At 36.4% G+C, this 24,681-nt stretch overlaps 1 protein-coding gene across 6 annotated transcripts in view; it reads right to left on the bottom strand.

The window, feature by feature from the left end:
• UVRAG (UV radiation resistance associated) overlaps positions 1 to 24,681 on the bottom strand; it is a 317,013-nt gene that overhangs the window by 138,519 nt on the left and 153,813 nt on the right. For all 6 annotated transcript variants that reach the window (XM_032259109.1, XM_032259107.1, XM_032259108.1 and 3 more), the window contains one exon: positions 17,446 to 17,572. In XM_032259109.1, coding sequence (XP_032115000.1) covers positions 17,446 to 17,572 — 127 coding nt within the window. The remainder of the gene's footprint in view (positions 1 to 17,445; positions 17,573 to 24,681) is intronic.

Raw genomic sequence — 24,681 nt, 5'->3', positions numbered from 1 at the left:
AGTGATCCACCCACCTCGGCCTCCCAAAGTGCTGGGATTACAGGCATGAGCCACCACGCCTGGCCATTTCTTCCTTTTCCCAGTTTTCAATCTTCATATATTTTACTTCATGTATGCAATAAGCCCACAAACATCATTATTTTTGCTTTAGAAAGTTGATTATCTTTTTTTGTTTGTTTCTTGTCTGAGACAGAGTCTCACTGTTGCCCAGGCTGGAGTGCAGTGGTGCAATCTCAGCTCACTGTAATCTCCATCTCCCGGGTTTAAGCATTCTCCTGCCTCAGCCAACCAAGTAGCTGGAATTATAGGTGTCCACCACCAAGTCTGGCTAATTTTTCTATTTTTAGTAGAAATGGTGTTTCACCATATTGGCCAAGCTGGTTTCAAACTCCTGACCTCAGGTGATCCGCCTAAAAACACACATATTCCCTTCTTCCCTCCTTCTTGCCCTGCCACATCCCTAGACCACTATATTCAAACTGCTGAAAATCAGAAGTGAAGAGAAAATATTCAAGGCAGCCATAGAAAGAAGACACATTACCTGCAGAAGAACAAAGATTTCCTAACCTATCCTCAATCTTTCTTGTGAATATCCAATAGAGGTCAATGCAGAAGAAACTGCAAGCTGGTAAGAATTGCCTTATAACTGCTATAGTCACATACTAGTCCATACTTGGTCATCAACAATTTGTTAAAAACTTTAGCTCAATTATTTTACCTTATTATACAGCAGCCCCAACTTCTTCCCATGCTCCGCCATTAGTGAGCAGTACTCACATCCGAGGTCTCCTCGGAGGCTGTCTGTCTTTCATTATACTCAACCTACTGGGTGGCCTTGAGATCCTAGTTTTCTGAAGGATTTAAGAAAAGTTATGACTTTGTACATTATCCAGTTCTTTTTTTTTTTATTGTTAGGGTAGAAGTGAAACTCCTTCCATCTACATCTTAGGTAGAGGCTAGAAGGAAAATTTGAGGAGATTAATTTGATTTTTTTTTTAAGTTCTCCATTCTTTGTACTTTCTACTTTGGGTCAGCTATTCTGTTTATTCAACTTGGTCTCATTCATGCTGTTTTCCTCAAATATCTGATGATCATTAGTGCTCCTTTCAAACCCATGAATAAGTGATTAGATTGATTAGTAAAGGCAACTGGGATACCTTTGTAGCTATGAGATTTACATAAAAGGCCTCACCCCTTAGTGCCATTAGTATAACTGAGCTCATCCTGTTGACAATTAGGCTTTCCTTCTGAGTATATGTGCTGGGAGAAGGTAGGTATACTTTCACTTTAAATTACTGCAACTGTCAAAGGGAGCTTCACATTGGGATTTTATTCTGGGTAGGTATTTCACTCCTGAGTAGACTTGTCTTTCATGTTTTCTTCTGGGTTGGCTATAAAAGTCCAGTCACTTTAGGTTCTACTGTGACTTTCTACCATGTCAAACACTTATACCATGGGACCTAACCAGGTCAAGAATCCATTATGTTTAGAAAGCAGCTACAGAAAATCTTACAGAAAGTTGCTCCAAATGCACAGAGGAAGAATGCTGCGCCAACTAGCTCAACTACCCTGATTATTGCTTAAGTTAATTATTGATTTCAATACTGCAAAATTCCAACCTTGAATCCTCCGATGGTTCTCTCTATCAGGAAACCTTCCTGTGGCCGTTTCCATTTGTGTTCTAGGCTACAGTTTTTCTCTACTTTAGTTTATTCATCAAAACAGTCCTATCTACTTTGTATCTTTGAGAACTGTGCCAAAACCTTTGTTATTCCAATGACATCCTCTTTTGTTTTCACCAGTACCATGGTTTTATTCTTTATACATGTATCTTTATCATCACATCAATAGGTCACTGGCAGAGAGAGGGAACACAGATGCTGGAGCTTGGTTCACCATCTTCCAAAGCTGCTTTGGCTCTGTCCAGGCATATATCAATGCTCTACTCTGTTAAATAAGATAGCCTCTCTGTTCAGCAAGAACACAAGTCAGGCAATATAATTTTAATAGCAAAATGTCAATGTTGGCTCCTATGAATATAATAGCTAAAGACTGAATCTTGCTTCCAGCAACAAAATAAAACACAGACTCTTGGTTCTCTCTCATCAGAGTTTGGCCTAAGACTGGCCAATGGCCAGCTCCTGTCAAAATTACAGTTAAAACCAATAAATTGTCATTCTTCTGGGTTTTCTACATCAAGTCAGATGACCAAAAAGCAATATACTTGGAGTACTTCAGCTTCCCTCCCTGCAGAAATGCCTTTTCTGTACTATGATTTATGATGCTGTCCTTCTCAAGGGTTAACAGATATTTCTTGCTGTAACTTTTGCAAAATTACAACTGACTTTATTTCATTATGATATTTAATATCTTGCACATAAGAAACTGAATTCTTCTCCGCATTTAGTGCTAAGAGAGTATATTTATTTCTCTCCTTAAAAGGCTTCCTTAAAACAGGCAACAACAAAAAAATGATACCTTCCATACCTCTACACAATTGGTTTGACAGCTGAGGTCAGAGCTAATGTTAGTTCTTAAGAACAATAAGCAGATCCTATGGAAGGCAGTGAGCTGTATTTAGAAAGCCCATGAACTTAAGAATCAGAAAGAGCTAGGTTAAAATCCTACCTATGCTACTTTCAAGACTCTAGATAAGTTTCAACTTCTCTGAACTTAATTTTCCTCATCTGTAAAATGGAGATAATTTCATTTTTGTTTAATATTTGCATTCTTGTGCCAGCCCCCAAAAAGCTTCACTGGAATTGCTCACAATTCCCTAATCTACTTCCATGCCTCTGTATAAACTGCTCCCTTTACCAGGAAGGTCTCACCTTCTCTCCTGAGTTAGAATACTGTATATTCTTCTAACACTTAGAAGAATACTGTATAGTCTTCTAGGCTCAGTTTGTCACCTCCTTTACCTGTTGTTCTGATTTTCATATGTTCATCTTCTGTGTTCCTATAGCTCCCTTTATATACTTCTGTTATATATTTATCACACCTGCCATTTTGACTCTAATTGCAGTGTCTAGTTCTTTGCAAGTGTTCCACAAATGATGAATAAAACGACAAAGGTATATATACAGAAAAATAAAAACCAATGCTGCTCCTGCTTCCTTAACATGTCGTATGCTCTCTTTTTACTTCTATGTTCAACCACACCTAAATGTAAATGTGCTTTTTTTGTAAATGTCAATTCCAGTGCATTTTGGGAGTAAGGGAAGAAAATATTATGACAAACCAATATACAATTCTGTCAGGCACATTTCTACACATCTATATCTTCCATGGCAAAAGGGAGAGATTAAAATATGACAGTTTGCCACTCCTACAACCAAATAAGACATTACTGGAATAAATTACTATATTTATATGGAAATTGAAAGAAAATCATAAGTTTGCGTAGGACTCATACTTACCTACCTCTTCCCCTAACCTCCCCCTGCTGCAAGTTGTCTGGCTTTTAGTGCTAAAAACGTAAATCCCAGAGAGAATCTGTCCTCAGGTCCAGACATTTTTTTGAAAGTCAGATATTAATAATTTTGAAAAAAGCCGATTTAGGAATTTCTGTCAGAGGCTATTTAAAAAATCAGAATACATACAAACTAATAAAATATCAATTTTGCCATCATTTCAGATAAATATAGTTTGAGTTTAAAAACTGAAAAACAACTTTTCATGAGTAACTGTATGACCTAAGGAGAAAATTGTTATACGACATTTAATAATGTATTTACAACTTCAAATAGAACCTACAACCTTTTGATAGAAATTAAAGAATCAATTTAAATATACTGTGTGATTCTTCTTTTATCTGAGATGCAGACCAAAAGCACACAGTAATTTACTGACCAAGCAGAAGCTAATTAAATAGAACAAACTACATGTGTAGGTCACCTTAATGACTTTTTTTTTTTTTTTTTTTTTTTTTTTGGTGAAATGAGAGTAAGAAACTATCACAATTGATGGGAACTTCACATAAAATATTTCTATTTTGGCAACAACTTTTTATTCACTGAAATTACCAAGAGTAATTTCTTTCCCCAAATCTGAGCAATGAAATCTGACATATCTGACCTCTCCTATTCACTATGTTACAAAAATAAAGTGTTTGTTTTTACTCCGAATTGCCAAAGTAAAATAGGAGAAAAGTATGGCTAGTTATGAAATTATCTCTCTCTCTCATTTTTTTTTTTTTTTTTGAGATTGGAGTTTTGCTCTTGTTTCCCAGGCTGGAGTGCAATGGCGCAATCTCGGCTCACTGCAACCTCTGCCTCCTGGGTTCAAACAATTCTTCTGCCTCAACCTCCCGAGTAGCTGGGACTACAGGCTGCGCCACCATGCCAGGCTAATTTTTTTTGTATTTTTAGTAGAGACTGGTTTCACCATGTTGACCAGGATGGTCTTGATCTCTTGACCTCGTGATCCACCTGCCTCAGCCTCCCAAAGTGCTGGGATTATAGGCGTGAGCCACCGCACCTGGCCGGAATTCTAATAGGTCATTCCCACCAAATGGCTTTTCAGTATTAAACAGACGACAGTCATAGACACAGTTGGGTCAACGATTTTTTTAAAAAATCTTTTTATAAAATGCTGCAAAATATATCATCAGCATTAAACTTATAATAATAACAGTAATAAAGAGATGCATAAAAAAGGTGAACAGCTCACCATCATTCCGGCCTGTCCCACCTTTCTGAGAGAACCAAAATCTTAATAGAGCTGCAAGAAATCTTGACCAATTTTTTGTTTTGTTTTGTTTATGAAAAGGAAATAAGCTCAAAAGGTTGAATGACTTGTCTAAGGACAAACTGGGAAAATGACAGACCCAAATCAAAGCAGTGATTGGAAAAAATCCACTTTAGTCATACTATAATAAAAAGAAACAAAGCAAAACAAAGTTCTCTAACACTTCACAGGCCAAATGGAAAAACAGCAAACTGAGTTGACCTGGACACATACTAGAGAAAGCAGTAATGACGTTTTGTTTAGTGGAAACAAGACAGGCTTTGGAGTAAGAGAAACCAGTGTTTGAATTGGGATCTGTCACTTAATTGGGACCTCAGGAAAGCGTCTCTGAGCCCTAGTTCTCCTTGTTTGGAAAAAAAAGGTAAAAATGATATCTTAAGACTATTTTAAGAATGAATGATATACCAAAACTAAAATATCTGGCACGTTACAGGATTTCAATAAAAGTTATCTACTGCATGCGATTTAGGTGGGATTCAAATGAATGTATTTTGTAAAGTTTTAGGTAGTATGGAATACTGAGAAAAGCACAGAATTTAGAGTTGAAACCTGTGTTAAATTTGGGTCCACATCTCAACTTTGCTCCTAATTGTCTGTGTGTTCCTGGCCAAGTCATTTAACCTCCCAATACTTCACCTATGTCCTACTTAGCTTTCAGGGATGCTTTAAGGATCAAATATGAGAACTTTTGTATAAGCACTTTTTAACTGTAAGGTAATATATATACATGGTTATCCTTACTATCAACAAAGTAATTATATTAAAAAGTAGCTTCTTCCCAAAAAGACTGGAAAACTCTCCTTTTGTAAAGTGTATACCACTTCCCAGGCACCACTGAAGTATTCTTGGGTTTTTATCAACATCTGTTTATAAGTGATATGGTGTGGATGTGTGCTCCTCCAAATCTCATGTTGAAATATGATCTCTCATGTTGGAGGTGAGGACTAATGGGAAGTACTGGAACATGGGGGTGGATCCCTCATGAATGGATTAACACCATCCCCTTGGTGATAAGTGAGTTCTCACTCTGACAGTTCAGAGGAGGACTGGTTGTCTAAAAGACTATAGGACTTTTCCCCACTCCCCTCACTCTGACTTTCACCACATGATATGCCTGCTCCCACTTTACCTTCCACCATGACTGTGAGCTTCCTGAGGCCCTCACCAGGAGCAGATGCTGGCATCATGCTTCCTGTACAGCCTGCAGAACCATAAGCCAATTAAACTTCTTTCCTTTATAAATTACCCAGAATCAGCTATTTCTTTATAGTAATGCAAAAATAAACTAACACGATAAGAAACCTAGATTCTACTGAACACATTTCCTTAAAACCAACATTTCATACCATTTTTGGAGCTAAGTTTCCAGCAAACTAATTTTGACAGAGTGATGCTCTTCAAAGATCTGGGGGTTGAGTTAGGACAAAAGACCCTGTAAAGCAACGCAGAATTCATTAATGGGAAGATTACTTGGCTTGGGATACTGAGGGGAAATCTGTTTTTTATTAAACACTCTAAGTTATACTGCTAATACCTTCAAGAAATGAAAATATATACACTAATAAACATTAATGCTGAAAAGATCAGCTCGTGACCCACTGGAAGTTGCTATAGACCACAAGTTGAGAACCACTGCCTTTGAGGGACAGGAAGGGAAAACGTATGAGTGTGAAGTAATGAGGCCCTTTGGAGTTATGTGACCACTCAGCAAGTCAGCAGCATGGATAAAAATTATCTTTTTGGCACTTTCCAATAAATCATCCTGCTGTAATGAATTTTTATAGACAAAAACATAAGCACCTGGTTTCTTCCAAACATTTACACAAATTAATTCCTTTGCCACTGTTATTAGCAGCTATCCTTACTGAATAGATGTATAAAAAGATGTAGAAGGTAAATAATTCCTTTGTGGTCAATTCAGAAGAATCAGTAGCAAAGTCACAATTAAATATCAAAATTACTGACTTTGTATCCTAACTGAGCTCTTGGACTCAGAATCAAGTACCTAGATAAGCACCAAGTACCAGTCACAGTATGTAAGAAACCACTAGTAATATTCATATTAACAAATCATTTCACTACTGCCTAGCAAACACACTAAACCAAAGCTGCAAATGCAAGAGACAAATACATTTTTCACCTTCGTTGAGCAAATACCAGTGACTATGGTGCTTCTAAAATATTTTAACTGGGCTCAAGATTCATTAAATAGTACATTTACATAACCGCACAAGAATAATGTTCAACACAAGCATAAAATAGAATATGTTTAGAATAGAATACTGAAGAATAAGTATGTATCTGGTTACCTAGCACAACCACTATGAAGAACACAGGTCCCCAAAAAGTAGACCAGGTTATGCTAGTAAATAAATGTGGTTATCTGTATCCACTCCCCAGTGCGGATCACCACAGCCCACAGACATGCACAATAGGCATATGAGTGAAGCCAACAGCAGCACTCTTTCTCCTACTTATGTTAGGGACCAGAGCGTCAACATTAGATCCTAACCTTCTGAGGATTCTAACAGTGCAGGGGAATACAAAATAATTCTCATCTCAAAAACATATATAAAAGTGAGAAAAGGGCACTTGAAGTACAAAGTCAGTGTTAAAAATAAACAATTGTGACCCACCATAACAAATACATATTTAACTTGAGGGTTACCATTCTTTCTTTCCATGATAAAACAGAGATTCAAGAATGTGCAACTGACTTGGCTGTCAGAATTAAAATACTAGAACAGATATCTATAAAATTCTGTAATCTCCCTTGCAGCACAGTTAGGCAGCAGTAACTCTGAACACAGGCTCCGCCATAACTTGCTACGTATGTGGCTTTGGGCATACCACTTGTTATGTGGCTTTGGACAAACCATCCTCATCTGTAAACTGGGTACTAATATGTAGTATCTTTATTATTAGGAGGTTAATAATAGTATCGTTAATGTATAGGACTATCAGTGAGGACAAAATTAGGTAAAGAATGAAAAACATGACATTTCCTGGCACTAATATTCTATATATAAGAACAATTAATACAAGCTTGCATTCTATAAAACATAAATACAAGCTCATATTCTCTAAATATGAGCAATTATTATTAAACCTCAGTCTTTTAAATGGTATAGAAATCACTGTTTAGGGGTTCATTTGCTTATAATCTAAGGATAGACTCTTGGGACCTCTTTCTATTCTAACAGGCAAATGTATAATCAAAAAAGTTCAAGAACTATGTCTTCCTATCTTTTCACCATATTCTAGAATAACATATACCCACAGCTTTATATATCATATCATACTGGCTTTAAAAATGTAGTATTATTCAGTGATTGGGAGTTTTGGAGTCAATAGATTTTAATCTCAACATCACCTCTCATTAGCTGTATGAATTTAAGTAAGGTACTTAACCTCTCTGATCCTGACATAGAGTTTCCTCAACTATACAACGTAAATAGTAACAGCATCTGCCTCATAAAGTTATTGTAATGATTAAACAATATCACATATTTATAGCAATAAGCACTGTACTGGATACATTATTGCTACTATTATTACTCTTATTATAAAAGGCTAAAAGCCCCTACACCCTTTAAAACCTTATAAGGTTTAAAAAGGTAAGAGATGCAAAAATATATGCCACAGGTAGCAGGCAATGTGAGTACAGTAAAAGTTGATGGTAGTTCCAAAGCACTGTAAGAAATATGTCTTTTCATAGAAGATGAAATCTTTTGAAGTAGGCCTTGAATGTACAAAACAACTAACTATTTATTTGGAGTCATTCTAACAAACACAAATGCACTTTATCATAATGTTTCATGATTTTAAATGGCATTATTCCTTTAGACTCTCATTTATAAATATCAATATGCAAGTTGTATTGGAACGCAGATACTTATCACTACCAAACAATATACACTTTTTCTGAAGTCTTCTCATAAGAATATCAGTCTTCCCACATGAATGCTAAACTAGAAGTTAGAGAAGTCTTTCTTTAGTAATGATACCCATGACATGATACAGACAAGCCTACTATATCCTGGGTATTATACCACGCCTAAAAGATACGAGTATTTAACATAGCCTTGGACAGTGCCTGCCCTCAGAATCTCTCCAGAGAAGGAGACAGACTAATAACGAAGTGCTATTATGGAAAATATATAGGGTTCTATGGCAACACACAGTAGTATATTTAACCTAGGGGTGGGAGGAGAAAAAGAAGGGAGCCAGTGACAGTTTCTTGGTGAAAACAACATTTAGGCAAAGGCCTGAATGCAGGTAGGACAAAGTATACTTAAGTAACTAAAAGAAGTTCTATGTGGTTGAAGCATTCAGATTGAGGTGAGCCACTGGAGGCCTCTGTAAGTCATCTTGAGTCAGGACTTTTATCTTAAATGGTACAGAAACCCACCAGAATATGACATAGGAATAAAACAGATAGTGTTTTGTTCCTATTTTTATAAGACCATTTCATTTTTATAACTTATATGATCATTATATCATACACATTCTTGCCACACAAAATGTGGTCCACAGACCAGCAACATCAGCACAACCTGGAAGCCTGTTAAAACTCACTGAGAAATAGTTCTAAATCTTATTGTTAACCCCATTGTAGAGATAACACTAAGTTACTGGACAAGGTTACACAACTGATAAACAATGAAGTCAGGTGTGAAACAAGGCATTATAAATCAAAGCCTCTTCCCTTAAAAACTTATTTTCTAAAATTACTGAAATAAAGAAAAATCATATTTAAAAAGTTATTCTTTGCAATGTAACCTATATTTCATATAGGTCAAAAATTTAAAACTTGCTAAAAATGACTTGCTTTATTCACATTCCAAATACAATCTTCCCATTACGTCCCATTTATCCATCAATCTCAACTATGAAATATACTGAAAACTAACTAGGAAACCATAAAAGGATACAACAAATAAAATAAGGATAAATAATTCACAGCACATGACCTATATGAAAGCCCCTCAAAGATCCATGCTGTGCTGTGATAACGCTTACTGAGAACCTTCTCGGGCTGGGCACCGAGAAGGATACCAACATAAAAATGCAAAGTCCCTGCCCAGAAAGGGCTTGCCAGCTAAGTGGGAAAATAAGATGACATCAAAATGCCACAGAGATACAGAAGAAGGAGCAAGAAACTTCTATCTGAGGGAGAAAAATGCCTCAAGGAGAGGTAGTATTTGAGCATGTCTTTGAAGAACCAAAAGAACTAAACCAAGGAGAGATCAGTAAAGTGTGTTTTCATAAAAGCAGGGATAGAGGTCAAAAAGCAAAGGAAAAAGACTTCTATTTCTGACTGATGGAATAATACACATCACAGCTTCCTCCCACTGTAAGCAACTAGAAAGTCATACAAAATTATATGTAATAACAATTTTCAGACAATAAGTAACAGGCAGCCTAGTAAAGTGATTTCTGAAAGAAGGAAAACAGGCTAGGTGAGCCCTATAACTGCTCCAACTCCCTGCATTGGGAATGTTTCCAGGCCACAATGCAGAGGGTGAACAAACACAAAAAAAGTTCCAGAAGTGGCTGGACATGGTATCTCACACCTGTAATCCTGGCACTTTGGGAAGTGGGCAGATCACCTGCGGTCAGGAGTTCAAGACCAGACTGACCAACATGGTGAAACCCCGTCTCTGCTAAATATTCAAAAATTAGGCCGGGCGTGGTAGTTCAGCACTTTGGGATGTCGAGGCAAGCGGATCACAAGGTCAGGAGATCAAGACCATCCTGGCTACAGGATGAAACCCCGCCTCTACTAAAAATACCAAAAAAAAAAAAAAAAATTAGCCTGGTGTAGTGGCAAGCACCTGTAGTCCCAGCTTGGGAGGCTGAGGCAGGAGAATCACTTGAACCCGGGAGGCAGAGGTTGCAGTGAGCTGAGATTGCAGCACTGTATGCCAGCCTGGGTAACAGAGCAAGATTCTGTCTCAAAAAAAAAAAGTTCAAAAATTAGCCAGGCGTGGTGGTGCACGCCTGTAATTCCAGCTACTCAGGAGGCTCAGGCAGGAGAATCACTTGAACCTGGAAGGCCAAAATTGCAGTGAGCCAAGATCATGCCACTGCATTCCATCATGGCTGACAGAGTGAAACTGTCTCAAAAAAAAAAAAAAAAATTAGCCAGGCATGGTGGTGGGTGCCTGTAACCCCAGCTATTCAGAACGCTGAGGCAGGAGAATTGCTTGAACCTGGGAGGCGGAAGTTGCAGTGAGCTGAGATTGTGCCATTGCACTCCAACCTGGGTGACAGAGAAAGACTCCAGTTCCCCAAAAAGAAAAAAAAAAAATCCCAGAAGTGTCACTGGGCTGAGGAGATCCCTATGCTCATAATATACACAAAAATTAAAGCAAAATGAATCAGGCCTGTAAGAACTAAAATGATAAAAAATTCTAGAAGAAAACAGGAGAAAAATCTCAAGTGACCTTGGGTTAGGCAAAAATTTCTAAAATAGAACAGTTTTTAAGGCTGGGCGTGGTGGCTCATGTCTATAATCCTAGCACTTTGGGAGGCCGAGGCAGGTGGATCACTGGAGGCCAGGAGTTCAAGACCAGCCTGGCCAACATGGGGAAACCCTGCCTCTACTAAAAATACAAACATTAGCCGGGTGTGGTGGCACAAACCTGAAATCCCAGCTACTCAGGAGGCTGAGGGAGGGGAATCACTTGAACTCAAGAGGTGGAGGTTACAGTGAGACAAGATCTGGCCACTGCACTCCAACCTGGGCAACAAAGTGAGATCCCATCTCAAGAAAAAAAAAAGAGCAAAGTTCTTAAAAAATGATGAATAAACTCAAAATACACTGTTAGGAAGAAAAAATATGTAAATCACTTATTTGATAAAGAACATATCCAGAATATAAAAAGAACTCTTAAACAACTTAATAATAAGGTTACCATCCACAGCTCCCACTCTTCCCTCCAAAAAACAGATGAAAGATCTAAACAGACATTTCATCAGAGGAAAGAGACAGATAAGCACAAGAAAAGATGCTCAGCCACATTAGTTATCAAGGAAATACAAATTAAAACAATGAAAAACCACTACATACCCACTAGCATGGCTAAAATCTAAAATTAATTTTTGGATGTGAATTAAATGAAACTCTCATACATGGCTAGTTAAAAATGCAAAGCAGCTTAGTAGTTATTTAGAAAGTTAAACACACATTTACTATACCCCAGCAATCCCACATCTAGTTATTAATATTTAACCAAGATAATATACCCACATAAGGGCTTATACTTGAATATCTACTGCAGCTTTATCCATAATAATTCAAAACTGGAAACAAACCTAATGTCCATCAATATGTAAATGTATAAACAAATTATACGTACATATAGCAAATACTACTCAGCAATGAAAAGACGAAATCCTGACACATGCAACCACACAAATTCCAAAGCTACCATGCTAAGTGAAAAAGAGCCAGATATTAAAAGGGCATATAGTATGATTTCATTCATATGAAATGCTAGAAAAGGAAAATGATATCAGAAAGCACATCAGTAACTGCTAGTGGCCAAACGATGGAGGAAGAAACTGACTACAGTGAGGACAAAAAGGTGTTTACAATGATAGAAATATTCTATATCATTGACTGTGGTGGTAGTTACCTGCCTGAATACATTAGTTAAACTCATCAAACTGTGTATTTTAAATTGATTAATTTGATTGTTTGTAAAATATACCTCATTAAAACTGATATTTAAGAGAATTAAAAAAGCAAGCAAATGAAAATTCACATATTGAGCTCTTATCAATTCATTAAAAAAAAAAAAAACAGTTAATGCAGCCAGACACAGCGGCTCATGCCTGTAATCGCAGCACTTTGGGAGGTTGAGGCAGGCAAATCACCTGAAGTCAGGAGGTCAAGACCAGCCTGGCCAACATGATGAAACCCCATCTCTACTAAAAATATAAACATTAGCTAGGGATGGTGGCAGATGCCTGTAATTCCAGCTATTTGGGAGGCTGATGTGGGAGAACTGCTTGAACCCAGGAGGCTGAGGTGGGAGTGAGCCAAGACCACTCCATTGCACTCCAGCCTGGGCAACAAGAGCGAAACTCCATGTCAAAGAAAAAAAAAAAGAGTTAATGCAAAAATGACAAAATGGATAAAGGATGCAGGAAGGGTAAACCACAAAATAAGAAGTATCAAAAAGCTTAAACTCTCTATTAATGGTGAAATATTAAAAGCTTTCACTGAAACTGGAAATGAGAAAAGGATATTCACTGACATCACTTCTATTTAATATTGTACTGGATGTCCCAGATAACACAATCAGGTAAGAAAAACGTTTTAAGGCTGGGCTTGGTGGCTTTCGCCTGTAGTACCAGCACTTTGGGAGGCCGAGGCAGGCAGACCATGAGGTCAGGAGATGGAGACCATCCTGGCCAACATGGTGAAACCCTGTCTCCACTAATAATACCAAAATTAACTGGGCATGGTGGCGCACGCCTATAGTCCCAGCCACTTGAAAGGCTGAGACAGGATAATTGACTGAACCCAGGAGGTGGAGGTTGCAGTGAGCCGAGATCAGGCTACTGCACTCCAGACTCCAGCCTGGTGACAGAGCAAGATTCTGTCTATAAAAAAAAAAAAAAATAGAAAAAAGTTTCAAAGGCATACATATTAGGAAATGAGAAATAATGCCATCATTTGCAGGTGAGATGACTGTACACACAGAAAATTCAAAACAATCTATTAGAAGTAATTATTAGAATAATCTATTAGAAGTAATTATTAGAACAATCTATTAGAACTAATTAGTAAGTTCCTTGGATATAAAATTAACATATAGAAATCAGGTGTAATATGCATATAAGTCATTTGGTAAGTGTGAATCAAAACTACGATGAGATACAATGCTATACTCACTAGGATGGCTATAATTAAAAAGAGAGATAACAACAGGTATTGGTGAGAAAATGGGGAGACTGAAACCCTCATATACTGTTGGTAGGAATGTAAAACAACAGCTGTGGAAAATGGCTGGCAGTAACTCAAAAACTTAAAAATAGAGTTCCCACATGACCCAGCAGTTCCACTCCCAGGAGTGCCTAAGAAGAATGAAAACAAACATCCCTACTAAGAGTTGTATATGAATGTTCATAAGCAGCTTTATCTGTGATAGACAAAAAGTGGAAAGAAGCCAAATGTCCAACAACTGATGAATGGATTTTAAAAATGTGACATATCCATATACGTGAATGTATTATTCAGCAGTAAAAATGAAGTAGTGATACATGATACAACGTGATGAACCTTAAAAATAAGATGCTAAACAAGTGAAGTTGGTCATAAAAGACCACAACATTGTATGATTCTTTTCATAAAAAATGTCCAGAAAAGGCAAATCTAGAGACAGAAAGTAGATTGGTAACCGGTTACTTAGAACTGGGGGGAAGGGAAGTGTGGAATCACTGCTAAGGCACAGGAGTTTTCTTTAGGTGGGACAATCAGGCTGTAGTGATCATTGCATAACTCTGTGAATAAACTAAGAAAAAGTGAGTTATATACTTTAAAATGGCAAATTATATGGTATGGCAATTGCATCTCAATAAATCTGATTTTTAAATTTTCTGCAATATTTTACATTTATAACAAATAATTAAAATTACTAATTTAATTTACTGTATAATGAAATTTAGACATAATGAAACTAAATTAGAATATAAATAAATTACCACAGCAAGACTGCAGATGTAGGGCTCCAACCCTAACATTAACAATCACTAATCTGTCTATAAGGCTTCTGGCGAATTTTTCTTTAAACATGATATAATAAATACCAATACCACTTTAAAAAATCTATTAATTGTATATCTATACACCAGAAACTAGTAAAAATAAAATTTAAAGATACATACAATAGTATCATAAAACATCAAAAAATAGAAATAAATTCAATGAATCATGGGAAAGACCCATACATTAACTATCTTATTTCAATAATGTTTTGTAAAGAAGATCTAATAAACAAAGGCATGTATCATTTTCCTGGGATGGAAGCCTCAATATTGTACAGATGTCTATTATCCCCAATGACATTTGATAATCTATTCAATGCAGTTCTGTCAATATCCTAGCAAGTCTCAGCAATGATGTATGACAATTAAGAAAAAAATACCCTAGCAAGGTTTTCTTTTCTATATAGAAATTCACATGAAAATGACATGGAGCAAAAATAACCATTGTAATCTTGAAGAAAAACAACTAAGCTGAAGAACTTTAACAGATATCAACACCTATTATAACATGAAAAAAATTAAAACAGCGAAATAATGGCAAAGAACAGAAAAATAGACTGATAGAACAGAACAGAGGGTTCTTAACAGACTTAAAAGCATATTGTCATCTGACTTATGAGAAAAGCAAAACTGCAATGCAATGGAGAAGGGATGATCTTTGATGAATAGTGCTGGGTCAGCTATTAATATGAAAAAAATAATCTTAACTATTACATCACATACAAAGAATAATTTCAGATGAATTATAGATATAAATGTAAGAAGTAAAATACTAAAGCATTTCAAAGAACACATAGAAGAACACCTATAAAATCTTAAAATAGGTAAATATTTCTGCAAATAGACACAAAAAGCCTCATATATGAAAGACTGATAAAATGGAACTTCTGTTCATTTAAAGGTATCATTAAAGAGTGAACAAGCAAGCCACAGAATGGGAGAATAGATTTTTAAGCATATGCCAAATAAAGAATCCATATCCATAACATACAAAGAAATCTTACAAAAAAACCAGTCAAACCAAACTTTTTTTAATGGACAAAAGAATTCAACAGGTGTATCACCAAAGAGTGTATCTCAGTCAGCAAGAAACATATGAAATGTTTATAACATTTATAACATATGAAAGACTAACTTCATTAGTCTTCAGGAAAATAAAAATTGAAACTGCAAGAGAATATTACAACATATCCAACAGAAAGGCTAAAATGAAAAATACAAATTACCAAATGTAATAAACACAAAATATACAAGAAGTATAAATTCCTGACAAGGATGTAGGAAGGAGCAATACTGGATGGAGGGGAGGTAAGCGGGCACAATCATATTGGAAAAGCTGAAGATATGCACCTTCTCTGACTGTAATTCTACTCCTCAGTTTCTACCCAACTGAAACACCTAAAAAATTTTTATTAAGAAACATATAAAAGTTCTGCATTAAGAAATCTGGAAGGTTCAGGAAGCATTAACTATAATGGTCCCAAAATGAAAATTACTGAAACCAAGAGCAAGAGTAGATAAATAAATTCACACTCATATAATGGAATACTATTTGGCATTAAGCATGAACAAACTATAACTACATGAAGGTAAGAATGACTCTACAAACATAATGTTGAAAAAAGCCAGCATATGTACATATATGATTCTATTTCTATAAAGTTCAGAATTAGGCAAAACCAATCTGGTTTGAGCCAAGGCAGTGGCTAGTCTGGATGGAGACGTGGTAAATGGAAGGAGGCATGAAAAGGCTTCCCAGGTTTTGGGGTCCTGCTTCTCGACTGAGGATCTGCTCAGATGAGTGCGTCCGCTTTGGGAAAATTCAAGCTGTATGTATACAACTTCTCCATAACTTACCAAGGGGTTACATCAGGTTAAACCCGTGGGGTTACAACCTGATAAACTTATTATGACAAACCCATAAAGTTGAAAATATCATAAGTTGAAATGTATTTAATAGACCTAACCTACTGATCATGAAACCTTAGCCTAGCCTACCTTTAAGGTGTCGGAATACTTAACATTAGCTTCCAGTTGGACAAAATCATCTAACACAAAGCCTATTTTATAACACAGCATTGAATACTGTACACAGATGAACATTTTGTAGACTTGATGGGATGTGAAAACATAAAACACAATATCCAAAAAACACTGGCAACAGAGTACATTGTAGAGTACCGGTTTTTTACCCTCATGATCATGTGGCTGACTGGAAGCTGCAGCTCACTGCCGCTGGCTAGTAAAGCAAGAAAATATCAAACCACATATTGCTAACCTGGAAAAATAGCAAAATTCAAAGCATGGTTTCTACTAAACGCATATCACTTTTGCACATTGTAAAGCTGAAAAATCATCAAGTCAAGCTGTTCTAAGTCCAGGACCATTTGAACAGATTTGTACACACCCGTCTGTATGAACTAACTTCATAATACTTGCAAAAATACTTTAAAAATCAGAGAAAATTCTATCACCATACAATCATGCACTGCATAATGACGTTTCAGTCAACAACAAACCACATATATGATGGTGGTCCCATAAGATTGTAATATCGTATTTTTATTCCATGCTTAGATATATTTAGATTCATAAATACTCACCATTGTGTTACAGTTGCCTACAGTATTCAGTATGGTAACATGCTGTACAAGTTTGTAGCCTAAGAGCCATAGGCTATGCCATATAGCCTAGGTATGTAGTAGGCTATACCATCTGGGCTTGTGTAAGCATACTCTATGATGGTAGCTCAACAAGAAAATCACCAAAGGATGCATTTTCAGAATATATCCCTGCCATTAAGTGATGTGTGGCTGCATTTACACACACACAAATGACTCTTTGAGCTTGTGAAGAAGAAGAAAGGAAAACTACTGAATGCGGAAGTTAGCGTGTTTGTATGGTATTTCTACTCACCTTTGTCCTGTAATGCAATTTGCTGCTTATGCAGTAATGCCACCTCCCGTCCCAAAGCTTTCTTCTGCCGTTCCAGTTCATTTTGAAGCACCAAAATTTTTAACTGGAGGCATTCACTTTTTTTTTTCTAAATAAATAAAATCACAGGTATATTTATGAATATAAATGTCATGACTATGAATAATTATACACTCAATGTTTAAAAATAAATAATGATTTAAAGCACTTTAATACTCATCAAACTTATGGAACTCTTGAGTGACTTAATTATCAGCACCATCCTTTTAATCAAAATCATAAAGATATAAACAAAGAACAAAAGTAAATCTTAAGTCTGGGGACCCAACAGACACTACACAAAGTATCTCAGGTCCCTCCCCTGATACCACAATACAATAAGATTTTTAAAACTTAATAATAAATAAATGAAGTTCTCAAAAAGTTAAATACAGAGGTACCATAAGACCCAGCAATTCCACTTCTAGGTATATACTAAGAGAGCTGAGCACATGTCCACACTTAAACCTAAACACAAATGTTCACAGCAGCATTACTCATAAAAGTTAAAAAACATAAACAGCCCACATGTCCACCAACTGATGAAAGGATAAATAAAATGTGGCCTATCCATACAATCAAATATTATTTTGTAATAAAAGGAAATTAAGTACTGACAAATGCTACAACATAGATGAACCTTAAAAACATTATGCTAAGTTAAAGACTCCAGTTTTAAAAGGCCACACACTATATGGCTCCACTTACAAGAGATGTCCAGAATAGACAATCCATACAAACAAAAAGTAGATTTTCACGTTTGCCAAACCCAACCAAGGTGCTCTAACCCCCTACCTGTTTCAAAGAAGGCCAAGCAGAGGCCTGAGGTTTTCAACCCTGCTAGGCAGTAACCAACCGAGACCCATGTGGTATCTACTAACATCACATGGGGATCCTGGATTTTTACCACCCACCTGTCTGTAATGGGATAACCCTCTCCCATCCTCAATGGGGTAGTATTAAAGAAGGCCTAGTGGAGAGTCACTTTCACTACCACCCAGTGCTAATGCAGCCACCCTCCTTTCTGTGATACCAGTGGAAGACATTTGGGGGAGAAGTAACAAGACACTCCGACTCCTCCCAGCTAAGAAGGTAGCATTGGAGACCTACTGGGGAGCCATCCTTGTCAGCATTAATTAAGGGAAGGGGAGCTTTTTCCCCTGCCACTAAGGGGTCAATGGAAGCTGCATAGGGAATCTGGACTTCTATACTCAATGAAAAATCAATAAAACCACAACTGGTTATTGGAAACGTAAATAAAATTCATAAAACTCTAGCTAGGGCTGGGCACAGTAGCTCAGACTTGTAATTCCAGCACTTTGGGAGGCTGAGGCAGGTGGATTATCTGAGGTCAGGAGTTCAAGACCAGCCTGGTCAACATGGTAAAATCCCACCTCTACTAAAAATACAAAAATTAGCCAGGCATGGTGGTAGACAGCTGTTATCGCAGCTACTTGGGAGGCTGAGGCAGGAGAATCCTTTGAACCTGGGAGGTAGAGGTTGCAGTGAGTCGAGATAATGCCATTGCACTCTACCATTCCACCCTAGACAACAAGAGTGAAACTCCATTTAAAAAACAAAAACCAAAAAATAACTCTGGCCAGACTATTCAAGGAAAAATGAGAAAAGGCAAAAATTACTAATATGAAGAAAGAGGGGTTATCACAATTGATCTCACAAACATCAGAAGAATAAAGAATACTACAAACAACTCTATCCTCAGAAGTTTGATAATTTAGATGATATGAACCAATTCTTTGAAAGACAGTCTACCAAAACTCATAGTAGGAGAAAGAGATAATAAAGAAATTAGGCTGGACATGGTTATAATCTCAGCACTTTGGGAAGCCCAGGTGAGAGGATTGCTTGAGCCCAGAAGCTACAGACCAGTCTGGGCAACACAGTGAGACCCCGTCCATAAAAATAAAAAATAACAAAATTGGCTGGATGCAGTGGCATACACCTGTAGCCCTAGCTACTCAGGAGGCTGAGGTGAAAGAATCACTTGCGCTCACAAGTTCAAGGCTAGAGTGAGCTATGATCATGCCACTGTACTCAGCCTGGGCAAGAGAGCAAGACCCTGTCACAGAAAAACGAAAGAGAGAGAAATTAAATCAACAACCTTCCAAAAAAGAAAAAAAGAAAAAAAAAAAAAAGGTCTAGTTGGTTTCACAGTGAATTCTACCAAATATTTAAATAAGAAACAATACCAGTTCTTCAGAATCTCTTCCAGAAATCAGAAGTAGATGAATGCTTGCTAACTCATTCTATGAAGCCAGTATCACCCTAACACCAAAATCAGACAAAAACACTATAAAATATTAGCAAATTAAACCCAACAATGTGTAAGAGTAATTAAACAACATGGCCACGTGGAATTTATCCCAGATAGGCAAGGTTGGTTCAATATTCAAAGAATAATTAATGTAATTCATCACATCAACAGGCTAAGGAAGAAAAACGTGATATGATCACACATATTGGTAGATGCAGATAAAGCATGTGACAAAATCCAACGACGATTCATGATAAAAACTTTCAGCTAAATAGAAAATGAGGGGGACTTCCTTAACTGGTAAAGAACATCTACCAAATAACCTACAGCTAACAACATACATAATAGTAAGAAACTAGATGCTTACACCCTAATTCTGAGAACAAGACAAGGATGTCCACTTTGACTCCTATTCAACATAGTTATACTTTATAAGTCCTAGCTAATGAAATAAGACAAGAAAAAGAAAGAAAAGCTACACAGATTGGGAAAGAAGAAATAAAATTTTCTTTATCTGCAGATAATATTACTGTCTATATAGAAAATCCCAAAGAATTGACAAACAAAACAAAACAAAACAAAAACCATCCTGGAAAAAGCAATTATAGCAAGATTGCAGGATAGAGAATTAATATGTATGAAAAGATGTCTTCCTGTGTAACAGCAATGAACAAGTGGAATCCAATTATCCATCAAATTATTTTGTTAATATAAAAACTGATTCTAAAGTTTATATAAAGGCAAAAGAATACACAATACAATATTGAAGAAGAAGAACAAAGCTGGAAGACTGACAGTAGCCAATGTCAAGAATTACCATAAGTTACAGTAATCAAGACAGGGTGGTATGGGTAAAAGAACAAACAGATCAATCAAATGGAACAGAGAGCCCAGAAATATACCCAAGTCAGAGAATCTTTGACAAAGAAACAAAAGCAATTCAATGCAGAAAGGATAGTCTTTTCACCAAATGATGACGCCACTAGACAGCCACATGCAAAAAAAGAAAGGACAGAAGAAACAGAGAGAGGAGGAGGAGGGAGTAATCAATCTAGATGCAGACCTTACACCCTTCACAAAAAATTAACTCAAAACGGCTCACAGATCTAAATATGAAATTAAAAATTATACTTCTAGAAGATAACATAGGAGAAAGTACAGAAGACTCTGGGTTTGGGGATAACTTTTTAGACACAACACCAAAAGCAAGATCTGTGAAAAAAGAAATTGGTATCTTGGAAATTATTAAGATCTGCAAAAGACACCGTTTTAAGAGTAAAGACAAGCCACAGATTGGGAGAAATTCTATACAAAAAAACATATCTGATAAAGAACTGCTATCTAAAATACACAAAGAACTCTCATTAAAAAAAATATACACGGGGTCTCACTATGTTGCCCGTGCTGGTCTCGAACTCCTGAGCTCAAGGAACCCTCCCACGTCAGCCTCCCAAAGTGCTGGGAATTACAGGCATGACCCACTATACCTGGCCTCAAAGAACTCTTAAAATTCGACAATAAGAAAATAAACAACCCTGGCAGGGCACAGTGGCTCACGCCTGTAATCCCACAAAGTTGGGAGGCCGACGAAGGCAGATTACCTGAGGTCAGGAGTTCGAGACCAGCCTGGCCAACATGGCGAAACCCTATCTCTACCAAAAATACAAAAAAATGCAACAAAGAACTGAAGAAGCATCTCATCAATGGAAGTTAAAACAACAATGTGATATGACTATATACCCATTAGAATAAAATCCAAAACTCTGATGCCACCAAATATTGGCAAAGATATGGAACAACACAAACTGTCATTCACTGAAGATGGGAATGCAAAATGGTACAGCCACTTTGACAGATAGTCTGGCAGTTTCTTACAAAGTTAAAATAGGTTTACTATACAATCTAGCAATCGTACTCTTATATATTAACCTGGATATTGAAAACTTATGTTTACATAAAAACCTACATACAAATGTCTGTAACAACTTTATTCATAATTGCCAAAACTTGGAAGCAACCAAGATATACTTCAACGGATAAACTGTGGTACATATACAATGGAGTATTATTCAGTGATAAAAAGAAATAATCAGCCCATCATAAGAGAAATTGTAAATGCATATTGCTAAATGAAAGAAGTCAGTCTGAAAAAGCTACATACTGTATGATTCCTACTGTATCAAATTCTGGAAAAGGTAAAATTATAGAGACAGTAAAAAGATCAGTTCCCAGGGGAGGGAGAAAAGGATGAACATATGGAGCTTTGGATATTTTTAGGGCAGTGAAACTATTCTGTTTTATACTGTAATGGTGGAAACATAATACATTTGTCAAAACTCACAGAACAGTATAACATAAAGAGCAAACCCTAATGCAAACTATGGACTTTAGTTAATAATAATGCATTAATATTAATTAGTCAATATAACATATGTGCCACACTAGTACAAGATGTTATAACAGAAGAAATCGGGTATGGGGTGGGGCATATAGGAACTCTGTACTTTCTGCCTACTTTTTCTATAAATCTAAAACTACCTTGAAAAATAAAGTTTATTTTTTAAAAGTCATATTAAATATCAATTTTATTGAATACACGTTTAATTAAACAAAATCCCTGACCCGTTCTACCAGACAAAGACACAATTAAATTTGTTGTTTAACTTACGTTTCCATATAAATATTACATCAAACCATTGCTTAAGCTTTACTCAGCCTCTTTTTTTCTCTAAAAAGCCTGCCTTAACTTACTTCCAGATACAAATCCAAAATTCTGTCCCCAAAATGAGTATGTATATGCCTCAATACATATGCATACACACACAATTACTGCACTATGAATATGTATGCCCTTCTCTCCTGGTCTTTATCAAACAGTGTCAATAATACTCATGGCATAAATATTAAGCAAACAGCAATTTGGTTATAGCTAGTAAATTTTTATCTCCTTCCTAAGGTATAAACAATTAAAATTGTAACTACAAAACTCATCCATTAAATAAATAGTTACCAGGAGCAAAGATAAGCTGATAGAAAACTTTAAAAGGAAAAAGTAAGGATCTTGATTTGATTGACAGACAATGAGGAAGCCTGGTAACTCAGTGAGATACATCATGGTATGGCCTTGTTGAAGCAATGGGCATGGAAAATGATTTTTGGCAATGTGTTAAAAGTACTTACAGCAATCATTTCTCACCCAAGATGCTTTCTTATTCATCCCTGAAATACTGATTCTAAACAGATGGTATGATCATCTGTTAAAGACATTCAAGCCAAGAAAACAGCAGAAAAACTTATTTCCAATCATTACTATACTTGGCTTGAAAGGTCTATGAAATATGCCTTTGCAAAGAATGTTCCTAAACAATTTTCCTGAACAAAGCAAGCCTTAATAAAGGCCCTACTACATGCTTCTAGATGAATGAGAAATGGTCTCTACTTTCTATGAATGTAGGTCTACTGGAGATAAAAGCCATTTTGCCCTGCCAATCCACTGTAAAAACAGAAACCAGAAGTCCGTAAGGTTCCGAGATGCAGAAGCAACCCAAGAGTCTATCAATAAATGAATGGATAAGTGAAATATGGTATATACATACAATGAAAGATTATTCAGTTTTAATCAGGAAGGAAATTTCTGCAATATGCTACACCATGGATGAACCTTGAAGACATTATGCTCAGTGAAACAGCCAGCCATAAAAAAGTATATACTGCATGATTCCACTTAAATGAGTTACTTAGAGTACTGTCAAAGTCACAGAGATAAAAAATAGAATGGTAGTTGCCAGAGGCTGGGAGTAGAGGGAAGCGAGGAGTTAGTGTTTAATGGGTACAGAGTTTTGGTTTAAAAGACTTCTGGAGATGGATGGTGATGATGGTTGCATGACATTATGAAGGTATTTAACGCCACTGGGCTGTCCATTTAAAAATGAAATGAGATCATAAATCTTATATGTATTTTGCCATAAAAATAATTGGAAAAAAAGTCAATGAGGTCATTTATTATGAAAGAAAAAGGAATGAAGAAACAATCTAAGTTTCCTTTAGCAATGCAATAGTATAATCAAGAAGCCTAAGGTATTCTTACATCACTGAGGAAAAAGATAGGTAAAATCTTTAGGAAGCAATCTTTTCCCACAAAGAGTAAGGTGTTCGACTTCCGTAAAGTGAATTTTTCCACAAAATATGTAAATTAAATTCTACCTGGGCAGAGAAAGAAAATAGACTAAAAGAAAAGCTAATCTTCACAGAACACAGGGATATCCCTGGCTAGGAGGTTAACCTGCTCTATTCCAGGGTACATACTAAGATACGTTTTCTGGATTTAAAGAACTAAGGTTACAAGTTAATCAAAATACTACATTAATATGGGAAGGTGTGTGTATAGTGTTTGTGTTATGGTCTATGTGCAGAAATCTAGAAAACAGAAATATATTTTCTAGACTTAAAGAACTAAAGTTACAAGTTAATCTAAATACTACATTAACATGAGAAGGCATGTATATAGTGTTTGTGTTATGGTCCATGTGCAGAAACTGACTCATTTACAGAAATATATCAAGTCATTCAAAACCAGAATTGTTGGCTCCAATTTCTTTTTTGTTTGTTTGTTTTTGTTTTTGTTTTTGTTTTTTGACACAGAGTCTCACTCTGTCGCCAGGCTGGAGTGCAGTGGCGCGATCTCAGTTCACTGCAATCTCCACCTCCTGGGTTCAAGCAATTTTTCTACTTCAGTGTCCAAGTAGCTGGGATTACAGGCGCGTGCCATCACGCCTGGCTAATTTTTGTATTTTTAGTAGAGACAAGGTTTCACCATGTTGGCCAGGATGGTCTTGATCTCTTGACCTCATGATCCAACCACCTCAGCCTCCCAAAGTGCTGGGATTACAGGCGTGAGCCTCCAC

The sequence above is a fragment of the Sapajus apella genome, unplaced genomic scaffold (assembly GCF_009761245.1).
Source record: "Sapajus apella isolate SASKATOON/1434 unplaced genomic scaffold, GSC_monkey_1.0 scaffold106, whole genome shotgun sequence".
NCBI classification, from domain to species: domain Eukaryota; kingdom Metazoa; phylum Chordata; class Mammalia; order Primates; family Cebidae; genus Sapajus; species Sapajus apella.
This window is presented reverse-complemented; position numbering and strand designations above follow the sequence as displayed.